An 18,703-nucleotide genomic window follows, 5' to 3' on the forward strand; every position below is an offset into this window, starting at 1 on the left:
TTTTAAAAGATATAACTCTTCCCCCTGCAGGTACAATATGGAAAGTAGTTTTGAAATGATGACATGAACTAATTTAGCACGATTTACAGAACCTTCACACAGTTTTCACCTCACAAATATCTCTTGACATTTAACATATTTATCTTTTATTTTAACTTAGTGTCTTACTATGCTGGTGAAAAGATGCAGAAAGAGCAAAGGTAGAAACTGAAAATGTGCTGCAATGAGCAGATTCCTGATCCTTTAAAATGAACTTTTTTTATTTTCTTTTGTTAGCATCAACACAAATAAATAGCTGCTGCATCAAATAAATAGTGATTTGGTTAATTAATCATTAATTAATTAATCAATTAATTGATGAATTAATTAAAATAAAACATCCACATTCAAGGAGACAGGAGCTATGGAGGATAAAGTGATGGTGGTTTAATGTTGATTTTTTTTTTTTCAAATAAATTGTATGCACTGATTTTTTTAGTAAATGACCGGAGTGCAAAAAGTAACCTCATTAATGATTGGTGGTATATTTCTTTGTTCTAGCGATGCTTCTTAGTGATAAACTTTCTATCAATGAATAATTTTATTCCTTTTTAGGTCCGAATGAATGAAAACTGCAGCTAAACATCTGGAAAGAACCCCTTAAAATGTCCTTAAATGTCTATAATTCCCTTAATATGACCCCTCCAGTGCTTCAGGTGTTGGAGTTACTGGCTAATGATTGTTTAGGTTTATTCATTTTACAGATGCATTTATCCAAAGACACTCAAGTTAAAGAGCAAGTAACACCTAAATTAACAATGTGTTTGCTGATAACCTGTATAGATGAGTTATAACACATGTGTAATCGTTAGTGTGGTAGTTTAGTACAACTTACTTTAAATTTAATATTTCATTCCAAAACCATAATTCTATCATCAACTTCAGGTTAAAACTATTCCACATTTATTTAGGACCAATCGTGCCGCTCTTTCAGTCTACCCAGGCGACGCCTCTTTCAGAAGTGTGGATGAAATAAGTCTCCGCCCATGCCTTGGCGCCCACTTTAACTTGCATGGATGTGGGAGGAAACAGAGTACCCTTCTAGGATTTTTGGCTTCCGTGCCCTTCTAGGTTTTATTTAGGCTTCGTCGTTCTTAATAAAGAATGTTTTCCTTTACATCCTTTCCTGCCTCGTGTTGTTCTGGTTATCTGCACATTGGGTCCAACTCCTCCAACCCACAATGTGACAGAATGGACCAACCATCCCAGGACCCAGCAGTAACGCCAGGTAATCCGACGCTTCGCCATGGGATGTACACCTTCGACGGTGACCCGGACACCTGTCGGAGGTTCATTTGGAACTGTGAGCTTTTTGGGTATGGACGGCATGGACATCGATCTAGTTACATTCACGGTGCTTTGCCTGAAGGGTAAGGCCCTGCAATGAGCCACCCACTATTTCGAGCAGTACCCTATAGGGGAAGTCAGCTTTTGGATTTTTGCTAAGGATCTACAAGATGTCTTGTGCTGCAACCCACAACTACCCACTTCACTCACCGCCACACCTTCATCTGGCCCAGGCAGCGCTACCGGCTCTTCACTGGTGGACTGGCATCTGTCAGCTGCCTCTGTCTTATTAGGCACCCTCTCTGCATCTTCGAGGGGCCGAACCTCCACACCTTCACCCAGTCCGGACAGCGCTACCTCCTCACCTCTGGTGAGCTGTCATTCACCCTCACCCTCGGCCTCAGCCGGCACCATCTCCGCTCCTCTGATGGCCTGAACCTCCACATGTCGACAACATCGACACTGTTACCGGCAGTCTCCTGAGGCCAGAGCAGCTCCATCAGTCCAGGTGTTTCCTGCTCTGCAACCCCAGCCCATCCAAGAAGCTCCGCCTGCAGCGACACAGCCTGTCCAAGAGGTTCCGCCTGCAGGGGCCCAGCCCGTCCAAGAGGCTCCGCCTGCAGCAGCTCTGCCGGTCCAAGAGGCTCCGTCCCCGGCCCAGCCGGTCAGAGAGTCCTCATCTTTGCCTTCAGTGTCCCAGTCTACACCTGCATTGTCCCAGTTTACGCCTGCAGTGTCCCAGTTTACGCCTGTGGTGTCCCGGTCTATGCCTGTGGTGTCCCGGTCTACGCCTGCGGTGTCCCGGTCTACGCCTGCAGTGTATACGTCTGCAGGGTCTACGCCTGCAGGGTCAATGCCTGCAGAGTCTACGCCTTCAGAGTCTTCGTCTTCAGAGTCTCCAGAGTCTCCAGAGTCTTCGCCTCCAGAGTCTTCATCTCCAGAGTCTTCATCTCTAGAGTCCCCTCCTCATCCTCATCCTCCAGAGTCCCCTCCTCATCCTCATCCTCCAGAGTCCCCTCCTCATCCTCCTGCGTCTCTTCATCCACCAGAGTCCCCTCAGCCTGCAGAGACTACGTCCCCGCAGCCTGTAGAGACTTCACTTCAGCCTCCTGCAGAGTCTTCACCAGCCGAGTCTCCAAAGTCTTTACCTTCAGAGACTTCGTCTTCAGAGTCCCCTCATCCTCCAGAGTCCCCTCACCCTCCAGCGTCCCTTCATCATCTTCATCCTCCAGCATCCCCGCTTCATCCTCCAGCGTTCCCTCTTCATCCTCCAGCATCCCTGCTTCAACCTTCAGCATCCCCGCTTCATCCTCCAGAGTCCCCGTCTCATCCTCCAGAGTCCCCGCCTCATCCTCCTCCACCAGAGTCGTCGTCCCTTCCTCCTCCTCCAGAGTCGTCGTCCCTTCCTCCCCCACCAGAGTTGTCGTCCCGTCCTCCTCCACCAGAGTCATCATCCTTTCCTCCTCCACCAGAGTATTTGTCCCCTCAGCCACCTCCAGAGTCTTCGTCCCCTCAGCCACCTCCAGAGTCTTCGTCCCCTCAGCCACCTCCAGAGTCTTCGTCCCCTCATCCACCTCCAGAGTCTTCATCCCCTCATCCTCCTCCTGAGTCTTCGTCCCCTCATCCTCCTCCTGAGTCTCCGTCCCCTCATCCTCCTCCTGAGTCTTCATCCCCTCAGCCTCCTCCTGAGTCTTCATCCCCTCGGTCTCCTGAGTCCCGGCTCCTGTTTCCCCGTCGCCGGGCCCACAGAGCCTCCTGTTCCCTTCTCCTGTTTCCCCGTCACCGGCCCCCCAGAGCCTCCTGGTCCCAGCTCCTGGTTCCCCGTTGCCGGCCTCCCAGCCTCCCCTGGTCCCTGGTCCCCTTGTTTTTCATTTTGTGTGTGTCTTGTGGGCGTCTGGTATCCGCCCCTTAAAGGGGGCTACAGTCACGGTCTGTGTTCTGCGTCTCCCTCATGTGTCTCCTAGTGTTCTCCATCCCTCTCTAGGTTTCCCTTATGTGTCTCCTTGTGTTCCTCATGTGTCTCCTTGTCTGCATTCCTCCTCATGTTCCTCCTTGTGTTCCCCAGCCCACTCCAGGTTTTTTCCCTTAGGTGTTCCCCATAGGTTTCAGTGTCCCTGTGGTTCCCCAGCCTCCTACAGGCTCTCTCTAGGTTTCCCTCATGTTTTCCCTAAGTCACCTCTTATCATTAGTCTTCTGTTAGTGTTTATCTAGTCAGTAATCTCTCTTTAGTTCATTTTGCTCCCTTCCCCATTTTTAGGTCTGGTTTCCTCCCCTGCACCATTGTGCTCCTCTTCTCTGTTTATTAGTCTCACCTTTGCACAATTCCTTAACCACCCAGCCCTTGAGTATATAACCCTGTCTGCGTCTCAATGTGTTATTGGTCCATTGTCCTTGCCCCCCCCCCCCCAGGTCTAATAGTATTTTGGCTTCATGCCCTTCTAGGATTTTTAGCTTTCGTGCCCTTCTAGGTTTTTTTTACGCTCCGTCATTCTTAATAAAGAATGTTCTCCTTTACATCCCTTCCTGCCTCGTGTTGTTCTGGGTATCTTCACATTGGGTCCAACTCCTCCAACCCACAACGTGACAATTCTCCCAAACACAATGTATTTTTCTTCCTGTGCAAGGTTTAGCTTTCCCATTCATTGGCTCCATTACATTCGTCTATAAACGTGTTTGGAAGCTCAGACTGCGTTTTGTGAGGCAAAAATGTGAAACAACTTCAGGAGGTATAAACAATAAATAAATAAACAAACAAACAAATAAATAAATATACAAATAAATGAATGAGGATAAACTGCAAACTAATTGAGAAGCTTTGTGACTAAAATGTAAAAATATAATTTGCACAACATTTACAGGAACTGCTCACTGTTTCAGTATAGTTGTAAATTCCAAGTTTTCACTGCATCTCAGCTGGAAATCTGTGTTTTCTCTCCAACTAGCTGCAGCTCAGTGAGCTCCTAACTGACAACAATTCTTGATGCTCAGTGAGATAATGAATCCTCTCAGGGTGAATTTCATGAAAACTGTTTTCTTTCTACTGATAAATACCTGAACTGAAAGTGTTTCTTTTATATTTTAAGGGCACAAAATAAAACATAAAACCCACAACCCGGGGTACGTATGATGGATTAGAGCAACACACCTTAAGCATCATTTGAAGCAGTTAAAGAAGAGGACTCCAGAGTACAGCTGTAGCATTTGACAGCACTTGTTTAATGTAATAAAAACTCGTGGATACAAAGTACATTCACAGGAACGGCAGCTGGACACCGCGCTGCTCTCCTACAGCAAACCAGTGATTACTACAAATATTCAAACTCATACACTGTTTTACAGCTTTATATCCCGTAACACACCAAAACATAAAAAAACCTTCAGTCTGTTACTAAGTTATGATTGTGATCAAGTGCCACACTGATTATTTAGTGGAAGTTACAAGAAAGTCAAGATCTGACTTCATGAACGACTCAATCAAGTACCGTTCTCCAAAACGTATCATAAAAGAAAACAGCCGTTTGTTTGGAAAAGCTTGTTGAAGAGGAGGAGATGAAAGGAGAGGTAAGGCGGAGATGGGTTTTGGTTCTGATGTGGTTTAGCAGCAGAGTTCAGACGGGAGATTTCTGTACAACATTCCACCAAAACCAGCATAAAAACCTTCATGACAGGTTTTATAATAAAACACGTACTCTGTTAAACTCCTGCTCAGCATAAACCTGGAAGCTTCTTTAAAGGAATATTAGTAATATATAAAAAATGAAATTACTTTATTTTAGCAGCTTACAAATGATCAAAGGTGATTTGAATATTTTTGGCATTTATTTGTCTATAATATGGATACAATTATTTCCTTGTTGGCTGTCTTTTAGAGTTTATAGAGAAATTATATATTTTGAGGTTGAGTTGCCTTGATTTTTATTTATGTTTTACCTTTTTTTACATTTTATGCTTCTCATAGTTATCCATGTTTAATTTACTCAATTTTACATAAAAAGTGGCATATACTGAAATAAAGATAATGTGTCTAACAAAGAAAAAAAGTGAATAAATAAATTGTTTTGATTGAACATTAAAAATCGGGTTGTGTGTGCACTTTTCCCAGCATGTTTTTCTGGAGACTTAATTAGGGCTTTTTTTAACTCTATTTTTTATGTCTTACTCTGTGAAGTTTCGTGAAAAAGAAAAAAATATGTAAAAGTGTTGAATAATTTTATTCCATTGGCCCAAGTTATATAAATCAAGAAAAATGAATCTTTGCTTTATTTATTTATTTTTTAATCAAAGGGTTAACCACCGAATGTATTTGTGTGTGTGTGTGTGTGTGTGTGTGTGTGTGTGTGTGTGTGTGTGTGTGTGTGTGTGTGTGTGTGTGTGTGTGTGTGTGTGTGTGTGTGCGCGCGTGTGTGTGTGTGCTCGCGGGCGTGCGTGCGTGCGTACTTGTGTTTGAACGCTGGTGTATAAAAACAAATCAGCAGATGTGTTTATGTTGTTAAAGTGCTTAAAACTAGCTGTGAGTCATGGTTTAATTCATATAAAAATAATTTAGCTATGAAGTAAAGTCCCTCACATATGTGATTTAAAGAAACAGTCTTTGTTTTAGTGAAGAAAATCCTAAACTGTTCCTCTACCTTTTGATTTCCTTACATGGAAGACTGGGCCAAACACTTTAACTATTGTAATTGTTCCATTTCAGTGTTTCTCCAAAGTTCTGACCCGCAACATTACTACAGATCTGTGTCGCTGCATTTCATTCTTACAACGAAATTCTGCAAAAAAACAAAACAAATCATGAAAAAAAAGTAAATAACCTTTGAAATATTGTCTAACAGCTTATAACTGTGTTTAGCATATTTTATATTAAGTACAGTGAAAATATGCTATCAGGAATTATTCTGTTAGTTTCATTTGATTTCTGGAAATCAACATATTCCTAAACAACATATGTTGTGTTTCCGGATGGGTTCTGACCCTAATTCTGTAACCGCTGTCCTATTTGATGCATTAGCTATGATAGGAATGATGACTATGATGGTGGGATGCTAAAGTCTGCCTTTTTCTTTCTGGAAGCACATTTGGAAGCTTCCAACTGCTCCAACATGGCTTCAATTGGCTTCAGTCTGACAGAGGAGATTATTTTGTGGCTCCACCTGAATGGACGCCCTGTCATCACTTTTTTTGTTTTTGTAGTACAAGCTCTCGTTCTGCGCATCCAATCTAAAAACAAAAACTCACATCTCTGACCTTGTTCAGGTCAGCATATCCTGTCTCAACGTCTTGATTCCCTGTCTAATAATATTTCACAAACCTTCATTTGAGAAGTCGTGTGAACTTGAGAACCAGAGTGTAAGCCTTTAAGTAGATCTCTCTCTCTCTCTCTCTCTCTCTCTCTCTCTCTCTCTCTCTCTCTCTCTCTCTCTCTCTCTCTCTCTCTCTCTCTCTCTCTCTCTCTCTCTCTCTCTCTCTCTCTCTCTCTCTCTCTCTCTCTCTCTCTCTCTCTCTCTCTCTCTCTCTCTCTCTCTCTCTCTCTCTCTCTCTCTCTCTCTCTCTCTCTCTCTCTCTCTGTGTGTGTGTGTGTATATGTGTGTGTGTGTGTGTGTGTGTGTGTAGACATAATTCTAATGAAAATTTCCAAAGCTTCCTGAGTTTGTGCTAAACTGACTTTTACATAACCAGACCTAACATTTACATCAAAAACACAAATCTGGTCTCTTCTTGCCAGAATTTGTTTTACAGTAAGATTTTCGTGGGTTCTAGATGCTCCTGGGTTGTTTTGGGGGTAATTGATGGTGGCAGTAATGACAGTGAAGACCAATGAAGGGGTTATATGCCAGTTCCTACCAACGTTTTTGTTAGCCTTTGAGAAAAGGCGAGGCAACTGATTATCTGCTGGTCACCCTGTCCTCCGAACCCTGACTGTCAATCATCAACTACAGGCACCTGGGCTACCAGAAAAAGCAAATCAAAAATCTTAAAAGTGAGAAAAAAATACTGCAAGAACAGCTGCAAAAAATCAAGAGTAACAAAGCCTCAAAAAGGCGAAGTTTCGATAATCCACCGTAATCAGGTTGAGTCCACATCAGTCACATCCACTAGGAGAAAATTTCAGTCGTTTTTTTTAAGCCACACCTCCCAAAAAAGTTGCTTTTAATTCATGAAATGGGTCCAAAAAAAGGCCCCTTAGAACCAAAAAATGCTTAAATCCTGTGTGTTTGGGGCACCTTCTTACAAAAAAAAAAATAATAAAAGGTTTTCCTTCATTTGTTTTATGGTGTGATTCTCCTCCTCCTGGAAATTGGACCAAAAATGTAAAAACATGAAGCAAAATAAAAGGAAAAAGCAGCTCACAACCACAGGCAGAAATGGGAAGAGAGAAAAAAATCCTCAGAACTGCAGCAGAGAAGAAAAAAGCTTGAGGACTTAAATGTGTTTTCTTTATGTAAATTGGAGGAAGAAAAAGGGAAGCTTATGATGCTCTTTGTGTCTTTAGTTTTGTCTTAAGGCAGTCTTTTTTGTCCGGACCTCCTCTCCGGCTGCTGGGTGCTTGACGACGCTCCACCTACAAGAGGATAGACACGAACGTCTTACACCTCAGGTAACGCAACGCAGAATACATTCCATGCAAAATGTCTCATCAATGAGCAAAAATATGTCAAAAAAAGAGGATTACTAGAGACAAAAAAAAGCTTAAAAATGTAGCAGCTGCTTGCAGATTCACAATCAAATGAATTCAGATTTTTATAAAAAAAATTGATCTGCGCATGAGCTCAAACTATCACAGCTAAAGCAGAACTGACAGCAATATAGTAAATGTTATTTAAATACTAAACAGGTGGAATAAGAACAGAAAATGGTCAAAATGATGTAAAACAATTCTGAGATGAGCATAAAGGCAGACTGTGATCCCGAGTCAAGGGTTGTCATGAAAACAGTGGATGTTATTTTATCACACACACACTTTGCTCTTACACATCACAGCATTTTGCATTATGAAATGTAAAATCAGTCAGGTGGTTTCATGACTTTTTAATGTGCTTCATTAAAGGTTGAGTTCAATGTTTCATCAGGCTGTGACCATTAAAGTAAATGGACGCATTCGATCAGTCACACTAATTCAAATTAAACAGCTAAATTGAATCATTGTTGGACTGCCAAAACATCCAGTTAGTGTTTTGTTGCAGTTTTTTCAACCCTAGCCCTATCCCTAACACATTTCAGTGTTTAAAAGCAGAAGGGATTACTTGTAGCTTTCCATATCCCATGGTGTTCCACACGTATCTGTTCTAGGGCCACTCTAAGTTAGTTTATATGCATCAAAAATCTCTAAGTAATCAAAAAAATGTTATCTTCCATAGAATGTTAATGATGTGTTCTGTAGCCTCCACACCTAATCAGGCTCTTGATCTGTCCCAACATTCTTTAAAGTTATTAATCACACTCTGTGGTTTTAGTTTTGAACACTCATGATGTTCTGTAACCTAGACTCAAAATGTAAGCATGCTCCCAATGTATTGAGACTCATACTCTTCTTCAATAAGATTTTAAATGATCAACATATTGTATGTATTTGTGAATCATATGTATGTGGTTTGTAATTTAAATATATATATATATATATATATTTATTTTTAATCATGAGGCTCTTTCTTGGTTGCATAAAGGCCAAAGAAAGCAGCTTAGCAAGCTCTAGCATGGAACCATTAGGGTTAATGTTTGGTTATAAATGTGACCAGAACCTCTCTACCCTGTGTTTGATGTCTGTTTTGGGATATTCCACATTGGATATTACCCCTGGTTTCCCACCACAAACTGCTTTTGTAGCTTTAACAATGAGCTCCAGATAACAGCTGCACAGTAGGAACTCGGCTGCTGTCAGGTGAATATTTGTGCTGGTAATCCAGAGCAAATGTTTGCTTCTTGTTCAGCTGAATCCTCCTGAACCGGCTGCTGTTGCTACGTGTTTTATTAGAATGAGGACACAAGAATTACACGTAGTTGGTGACCTTCGACTTATGAATCAAGTTACACAAAGGCACACACATACACACACACACACACACACACACACACACACTGAGGATGATGAGTTATAGCTGCTGGCTGTCATGTGTGTGTGAGGTCACATTTTAATGGAGAGAACGTGGAAACATGAAGCTGACACACACATGGCCTGAGGTACAGGGATTACATGTTTCTTCTTTTGATTTAAATAACTGCTCATCTCTCTCCTCTCATTTTAAACTCTCCCCTCTTGAGTTTTGTCCCCCCACACCCACACCCACACCCAAACACACACACACGCACACACACGCACACACACACACGCACACACACACACACACACACACACACACACACACACACACACACACACACACACACACACACACACACACACACACACACACACACACACACACACACACACACACACACACACCAGTCCCCCGTCGGGCCAGCATCTGCTCTTAGAAAAATAAACAGTTGGACGTCGTACCCATTTAGCACCTCCTCCATGCTACCTGCTCCAGAGGTTACCTCCCGTGAGGCACGTTTGTAAGACACCATCAGCACCCCCAGGCAACCACCCTCTTCCTTCCCCTCCTCCAGATGTCGTTGATCTGGGAAGTGGGTCACGACAGCGTCAAATCAAAGCCAGGTTACACGAGGCTGCGAGGCAGACTCTGTGTAAATTTAGTGTATGTTAATATTTACAGGGAGAAGAAACGACAGAGCTGATGTTTGGGGTTTGAATCGGATAAAGGCGGCAGATCTGACAAATGTCAGGGCAGCACGAGTTCAGGGTTTGAATCAGGAATTAAAACATATCTTTTGGAAGCTGAATAAACAACATATTTTGTATGAAACACAAGATTTTTTTATACGATTTAAAATAAAGCTAGATACTTTCACGTGTGACCAATACATGATTTTATGGAGACTTTCAAATTGTAAGTCTGTAGTTAGTTTATTCACAACACTCCTGGGTTTCACAGAAACTTCTGGTTAAATGAAGCGACACACTGAGTTGATAGTAAAGCTCCAAATTAACAATGACATTAAAGCTCCTTCAAAGTCGCCTTAAGCTCCGTTGTTCACATAAAACATATAAAGGACATTTTTGTGATAAAATATTCCAAAAATGTCAAGGTTCTTTTCTATCTCAGTGGCAGAAGGATGCTGTAAAAGCTGAAAGAGCTTTCATTTGAATGTGGTGTGTTTTTATTTTTTATTTTTTTGCTTTATTTTTCCCGATGATCAGATGGCTGGGATGTTCTGAAAAGCATTTTATTTTTTAGAATTATTCATCTACAGAAAACCTTAGAAATTATCCGGTTGTGGTATATATAAATATTTTTTTCACCTCTTACAAACAAAGATTTTTTCTCAATCTGATTTAGCCATAATAACTAAAGGTCAAATAAAAAAAATGGACATAACATAAATTTAAAGATTTGACCGAAGCAAGTATAACCCCACCATCGTGTTTTGGCTATGTGAATTTCCTCCAAGGAACCAAGGGATTTTAATCGACTTTGCATTATGCTAATAGTACGATAAAAACAAATGTATTTCTATAGCAGATTAAAAACCTTTAGAGTTGGTTGAGGGGTTTCACAGATTTGTCAAAAAATGAAAATCAAGTAAAAAGAAATGCAATGTAAAATACATTAAACATAAAAATAGGGACAATTAAAATCATAAATATTGCTAAATTGAACCTTTTCATTTCTGCAGAAATTAGTTTCATCAATAATGTCATCAAAATAATTTCTACTTTCTCTGGTTATTTTTTGTTCTGTTTGACTATTCGTTAAAATTGTTTTACCGGTAGCATTTAAGGATGAGCAGGAGGAGTGTGTGCCTGTGCTCCCGTTGGGAGTGGACACCGGGATGACAGCAATAACAAAGGAGACCAGAAATTCAGCATGTTGTAAACCAATTCTTGAGGTTAAAACGTTGCTATGTGGTTGACTGAAAAAACATTTTTAAATAATTATTTCTGATTAGTTACTCTGAGTTTTTCATACAGGCTACATGAAAATAGTCTCCTACACCTATCTCCTGCATTAGCTGCTGATAGAAAACAGACGGTGAAACTCCAGGATTTGAAAATCCCGACAGATCTACGTCACACTGTCATTTAACATTCATGGACTCACCCATCTTGACTCACAACGAGGAAGGCTGTTGTTGTTTTGGCATCCGGAAAACAGCAGAAAAATGTCTTGAAATGTGGAAGCTAACCGTAAGCATTAGTAACTTCACCAAATGGCAGACCTCCTTCAGGTTTGTGTTATTTGCGGAGAAAAAACATCAACATTGCAAAGAAAGAGTCAGTGGTAGAGTTGCCTTGGTGTAATCCAAGGTGAGATGTCCAAATATCAGGAAATCAGACTCCAAAACTTGCCGTCTGAAGCTCGGCTGTGATGTGGCTCACTTCTAGTTCCTGGAAATGCTGCAGCAGGGCATTTTTCCTCCTGAGTACGACTTTTGAGGCTTCAGCAGTTTGAATCTCCCTCATACAAAACATCCAAAAGAGCTGCCTGATGCATAAATGTTGTTCATGGCTACAGGAATAAAGATCCCATCATCTATATGTGTGAACAAATGGCTGTGAAATCATTAGGTGAACATAAATATTGAGTTAAACTAGAGTTTTGATGATTATATATGGCACCACAACTAAAATAAGATTCAAATGTTTTGAAGCCGCCAGTCCATTCTTCTTGAAAGGAGTAAAGTAACATAAATTCATAAATCTGACCTTCTCTGGGAACAAAGCTTCGACTTACAACCCGCTAGACCGGGGGTCGGCAACCCGTGGCTCTGGAGCCGCATGCGGCTCTTCCATCCATCTGATGCGGCCCTCTGTGCTTGTCTGCGTAAACCTGAACAGTTCCAACCCGGTCTTACTGTGAGACCGGGTTGACGCGTCACGCTTGTGCGTAATCATAGGTGCATTCTGAGCTGAAGAGGATGTGAGATTCTGGGACTCTCCTCAGATGGCTCATGGATGTGTCGCCACATTGGAGACAGGAACAAGCGCTATTCAGCCAGAGTTTCATAATCAGGGAACATTTTCTAAGTGACAAGTCTCTCTGAGAGACGGGTTTGGAAAACTCGTTTCAGTCGGAGGAATCTTCCCACATGTGCTCTGGTTCTGCGACGCACTCCAAGCCCCTCTCCACATCTTCAGCTCGCTGTGGACAGTACGTACGCGCTGACAGGGAGCTGCGCTGAGCAATGTCCAGCTCAGATCTTCAGATGGGAATCTTTTCTTGAGTGATTTAGCTACATCTGCAATGTGCATAACGAATAAAGTGTCAGTTCGTCTGCATGCGTCGGGGTAATTCTTTCTATTCTTTCTCCGTCAAATTAAACGGCCAAATACGGGAACTGTCCGGTCAACACAAGCCCTGCTTTTAACTGTTCTGTTTTCTTGTGAAAATTGCTGCAAAGAGATATAATATAACTTGATTAACACCAGAGCCAGGCGCACTGCGCCGTTATCTCCGTCACTGTAAATGAGGGAAAAACAAAATGATCGGATACTTTTCTGACCTTCCCCACCTACAAAGTTTAATTACAACAATCAAACGTGACAGAGCCTGGATTTGTATTCTGAACAGTCTAAACATGTTTTATAAAGAAACGCATGACAAAAGTGGCACCTGCTCAGTAAAACCACCAACAGGGTGAAAAATATCAAAATATTGTCGGCAGAGACGGGCTACAACTTCTGGATCCACTTTATATAAATCGTTTTATTGATTATCAATTTATGAAAGATAACTTTGACGTCCCCAAGCGACCGATACTGGCTGCTGTCACCTGTTGTGATTGGTTAAAGCAGCTCTCAGATGTCTGAGGGTAGGCCCCGCCCACAACGCCGCGGCTGCTGTGGCTCCCAGTGTTTTCTTTACTGTGGGAAAAGGGTAATAATGGCTCTTTGATGGGAACAGGTTGCCGACCCCTGCGCTAGACCTTTAACCCTCTGTAGGCAGGCGTTGCACATTTGCAGTGTTAAAACCTACCTACCTGGTTACTCCACATATGTATTTCATGAGCATTTTTTAACTCAGAAGTACCCCTGAAGGACTTAGTTGTTTGTCCTTTTATCAAAACTTATTTTGAGCCAGAGAGGGTTAAGTATAAGGGCTTTCTTCAACAGAAGGGCAAATGAAAGAAATAACTTGAGAAAATTCCAGAGACTCTTCAACTGCTTTGGAGAAATCCAACAATAGATAATGAAAAGTTAAAGGTCTAGCACTATTTTTTGGAAACATAAACATGCAAGTTCAGCCTTCCCATAGACACATACCTCCGCAGTTTGATTTCCTTTTAACCAACAATATTTAACAATATCTAAATGCAACCCTGCACAGCACTAATAAGAGCTGTTAAAATGATAAATCTGTTTTTCTCCTTCAAGGACACCACGGTTTTCTGCTGCTTCATATGCAGCCAGTACACGTCTGGGTTTCTGCTCTTTATTTTTCACTTTTTCAGATTAAGAGTTCTAGCAGAGGTCAGTGGTCAATACAGACCCAGAGGAGGAAACGGGTCAAAGACAAACATGAGATCGACCAATCTGCAGCAAAACTAAAACCAAGAAGAGCTGAGGCTAAATCCCAAGAGTCTGATGGGTAACTGGAACCAATTACCCAGAATGGCCCCAATAGTTTACTCACTATGAGTACGAACCAGAAATCTTCATACAAACAATGAAGGGAATAGATGTAACTATTTTTGAACAAATGTTTCCGTTTAGTTTAGAATTAAGACCTGGCATACGCTGATTGTTTGCTGTGGATGTAAAACATTGTTGACCTTGCAGAAACACACATTTCCAGCTGAAGTGCTCATAGATGAAAACTGAGGTTGTATGCATTTGACCACATCAACAGCAGTGTGTACCTGTGCAGCCCGTTCATGTAGTCTGAATAAAGAAAACCTCCTCTCTGTCTCCTGCTTTGTGGCCGACCTTGGTCTGAAGTGGCCCTCCAATCACAAAACTGCATAGGGCTGTGGTGGACTCGCTGCACTATGGATTGAAATGCCACTTGTGTGTTAAACTACATCAGAAGCAAGATCAGAAATTGCATGTGAGGAAAGTGAAGGACTAATTCAATGAAGGACGGACATTTCTGCTTTAAAAACTGTTGGAATTATAGTCCAGGAAGTTCTTCAGCAAATGTCATTACACATCTAAAGGACTAAACCTGGCTCTAGTAGTCACAGTGATTCAAAAAGGGAAACATGACCCTGGATTAGGGATAAGATTGATAACCGAGAGATGGATGGATGGGTGGATTTTGCATTTTGTTTGTATTTCAGCCAATCCAGCATGATTTAGTTTTAATCCTGCTTCAACACACCTGATCAATCAGCAGGTTTTTACAAAGCCTGATGAGATTCTGCACAGGTGATTCAACCACTGAATCTTGTGTGTTGGACCAGAGAAACCACTAAAACCTGCTGGATACCGGCCCTAGGGGCTCGGAATTGAATAGCTCTGCAAGAGATTCTTATGTGTTTGTGCAACACATTCTTACTCCCAACATGTTGGAAACACACCCTCCGCATCAGACACCAACGCCAAAAGTGCCCTTTGGATGGGGTCAAATGTGCATGTTCAGTAGAACGCCAGCGAACATCCCATTTCGTCACTCTGACGCCACATTGGGATCTGCACTGGAATCAATGAAGACATCTTTTCGTACAGCTGTGATGAAAAATGGCACTTTTGGCATCATTGGCTGACACAGAAGGTGACTGGACAAACATTTGCTACCGACGCGTTGGGAGTGAGAATGTGTTGGTTTGTGAAATTGTATACCACTCAAAAAACTTCAAGTTGTGGAACTCTCATATGTAATGTCCAAAAATGGTCAGTTTTCACCTACATATTGACCGAAATGCAACTGGTCATCTGCAGACCTAATTCTATCCTCTAAAGTGGATTTTACACTCTATCTCCCTACAAGCCAGAAGGATACTGCAGCCTTGTTGGCATTTCAGGAGGGACACGTTGTCAGCCTGTGTTCTCAAACAAAGCCTTCTCTGACAACACCGCAGGAGTGCCCACTATCTCAGTAAAGTGAACATTTTCATTAAATGAAATTAACACATGTTATATGGATAATAATAATGTTTCATTAATCTGTGCTTGAATTATTGAAATGAAATGAATTATTACATTGATTTAAATATATGGTAATCAGTAATGTTTGATATGACAAGGGAATTGTCACCTGCACCAGACACAAGGACAAATTAAAGTTAAGTTAAACTCATGACACATAGATATTTCTTTACCCCAGATCAGAGCATCTGGTATCTCAAGAAGGCGTGGTGTTCTGAGTTGTCTTGGTAATATCCCTTAACATGGCATGCTCTGATTGGCCATGTAAATCATAATATGAGAATATTAAAACAGAATCACTTACAGTGATTCAGCAGTAGGAGTCGCATTCCAGCTTCCCATCACTCAGCATTTCAGTTCTAGAGAGCGCTTCGGAACGGCCGTCCGGAGCGACACCTCTTTAACCCTGAACAGTTTTGGCCAGCTGCCAAAACCCTGCTAAAAGCTGCCTACTGCTACACAGCAAACGGTTCCTGCAGAACTAAGCTGATAATGTTCCAACTCCTTAAGAGTCCTCGGAGACGCAAAGGGTTCCATCCTTTTGTTGTGACCCGGGACATCTCTGGACAGAAGAGTCGGTGCTACGGGTATTCTACGGCCCTCGGTGCCAGAGGTCATCTGACCTCTCTGACCTTCGGATCCATGAAGAGGGTCTCCAAGAAAGGGTGAAGTAGACACACAGATAGTGTGTGATGGCTTTTGATAAGAATCAACTTCATAGCTTAACGCAAACCAAATTCTTTCCCTTTTACACCCAAAACTCAGTTCTTCTAGATACGATATAACATCATATTCACACATAGGCACCATACATCACATTTCACCCAACTAGATCCATCCATCACAGTAAATATTAGTTAACTTGTCATGTTTTAATTGTTTGGAAAATAAATTATTTTATAAACCTGACTCTTTCCTTGAATCAAGACAAAGTGTTTACAATCCCTGAATAAACAAAGAATCCTAGAATCTTCTGATTAAACATCCAAAGACCAAGCAGGTTGATATTCTATATTTATATAGAGTATCACAGCTTAATGGTCATAAGTACAGGTAATATATTAAGCTCTTAAAGCACTACATTTACCAACACCAACACGTATATTTACAGTGGTCTCTAGTAGGAATGAATGCCCTGTTAGTTGTACTCTGTGGACAAAAAGCTCCGGTGCACATATTTCAGGAACTAGAACATTGCAACATCAGAGTTAAGCTTGGCTGCAGGTTTTGGGCTCTTATTTCCTGATATTTGGGCAGCTCACCTCTGATTGGTAAACCTTTAAGGGCGACTTTACCACTGACTTTGTTTTCTTTGCAATGATGATCATCATTTTGACTTCAACAACAACACACACACTCACGCACACACACCCACACACATGTATATGTATATATATATATATATATATTCAAGACAGTTTTTGGGCAATTTAAAATCAAGTAAATGCCAGACAAAGAACTAGTTGAAACCTAAGTACTGGTGAACATGATGGACTTATGTCAGCAAGTATCCTCCAGTCTCTGAACCACCAGCAGCAGCTCAGAACACAGAGGGTTACGGGGCATGAAGGCTTCGGTAGCTGCATGAAAAGTGGCTGTTTGTAAAAAGATAACTTATACAGCCACTCTGCCCGTCAGGCCTGTGATAATGTCATGGTCTTTTTTCCCTGTTTGCTCTGTTCACAGCTCCGGGCTTCCTTTTCACAAGGTCTACAGTAGAATAAACACTCATGTGGCGTCTCAGAGAAGTCCGAGAGAGGCTTTTTGTTCTGCATCAGATGTTTTTTACTGGGAGGTTTGAGTGGCACAAGCTTTTCTTCTCCTCTTTGCTTCTGGATCGTGCTGTGTCCATTCCCTCCAACAAAAACCTGGAAAACTGATACAGTTCTCTGTTGCGGTTCTGTTTTTTTTTTCCTCTAAAACGGGTCAACATCAAGCTACTGTTCTGCTCCGTGTGGTTCTATCTCAGGGATAGGGAACCCTGGTCCTGGAGAGGCACTATCCAGCATGTTTTAGATGTTTCCCTGTTCCGCAGCTCATCAGGATCTGTAAATGCCTGTTAATCACCTGCTGATTAAAACCAGGTGTGTTGAAGCAGGGAAACCCATAAAACGGGCTGGATAGCGGCTCTCACTAGGACTGGATGACGCTTCCGGATGCAGTGCTGTCTGAGGTACTGGACCTGACTTGTTGATACTCCTCCTGGTTCCTTGAATGGTTTCACAAAATTAAGGCAGCAGATAAGTTATTTATTTAGTCAACATTTCTCAGCAAACTGAAGATTTTCTGCACATATTTAATCTAAAAAGCCTTTGATTGAAGCTGCTTTTAGCCATCTCATTATTATTACAACTCAAAAGACACGGCTGAATTGTTTTTCTTACCTGAGACTCACCAGTAACCGTATTTCTGCTGTACTATCATCCTTCTCTTGTATAAGGTTACACAATCTAAACGATGTATATGAATTTAACGGCACTGTAACCGCTGATTGTACCACGAAGGTAAAAGTGAGGAATTGTGTGTGGACTCTGCTGCATCATCTGTTAGCTCATTACATGTTTGTGATCATGCTGTCAGCTGGAGCTGCAGTCTTTATTAGGTTCTGGCGTGCTTGTTGTGCTGTTTGACACGGCTCAACCTTTGAATTTATGTCATTTTTATGTGCTGCTGTTAAACAGATTTACTGTGGAAGAGGCTGAGAAGAGAGTCTGAAATGTGACAGCTGGGAAAAAAGCAGCTCAGACTGACAGAGAGACTCCATTTTGGAGAATTAAATCAGTTAAATGGCTGTGGGAGAGCGGAGCGGCAGGCTGGATGTGTCCACCGGGCTGAAGAGCTCTCAGGAAAGCGCTTCAGTTTCTCCTGCCAAGGCTGAATCTTTTATCTTTCTTTTCACTTTATTGGCGAAGCTCTGACCCGCCGCTCAGTCTTTCTCATTTTTCAAAGTCGATTTTCTCTCTTAAGTGTTTTGCTCTCTCTCAGTTCTCCACCTTTTCTTCTCTCTCTTTCCTTTTTTTTATTTTGGCCCAATCATTTTTAGTTGCCTGGCTCCCACTTTGACTTATTTCCACCTTTTCTCAATCACTCAGTGTCAGACGGAGAGAGACGGAACTAAAGACAGACATATAAAACGAAGAGAGATGAGAGAAAACTGGGCCCTGAAAAGAATTAGACAAAAAATGTAGAAAAGAAAAGATACAAGTGTAGAAGGAACAAAAAATAAACCTA

General features: G+C 41.7%; 1 protein-coding gene across 6 annotated transcripts in view; it reads right to left on the reverse strand.

Moving 5' to 3' along the window:
- The window catches only part of LOC107380771 (protocadherin-1), a 240,387-nt gene that overhangs the window by 61,407 nt on the left and 160,277 nt on the right, over positions 1-18,703 (reverse strand). The window contains exon 5 of one of the 6 annotated variants that reach the window (XM_054739401.2): positions 6,677-7,882. The exons of the other annotated variants lie outside the window; for them this stretch is intronic. Within the exon in view, the coding sequence (XP_054595376.1) occupies positions 7,821-7,882 (62 nt within the window). The 3' untranslated portion in view covers positions 6,677-7,820. Of the gene's footprint in view, positions 1-6,676; positions 7,883-18,703 lie in introns of those variants that run through there. 6 annotated transcript variants of the gene reach the window in all.

The sequence above is a fragment of the Nothobranchius furzeri genome, chromosome 1, assembly GCF_043380555.1.
Source record: "Nothobranchius furzeri strain GRZ-AD chromosome 1, NfurGRZ-RIMD1, whole genome shotgun sequence".
Lineage (NCBI taxonomy): Eukaryota > Metazoa > Chordata > Actinopteri > Cyprinodontiformes > Nothobranchiidae > Nothobranchius > Nothobranchius furzeri.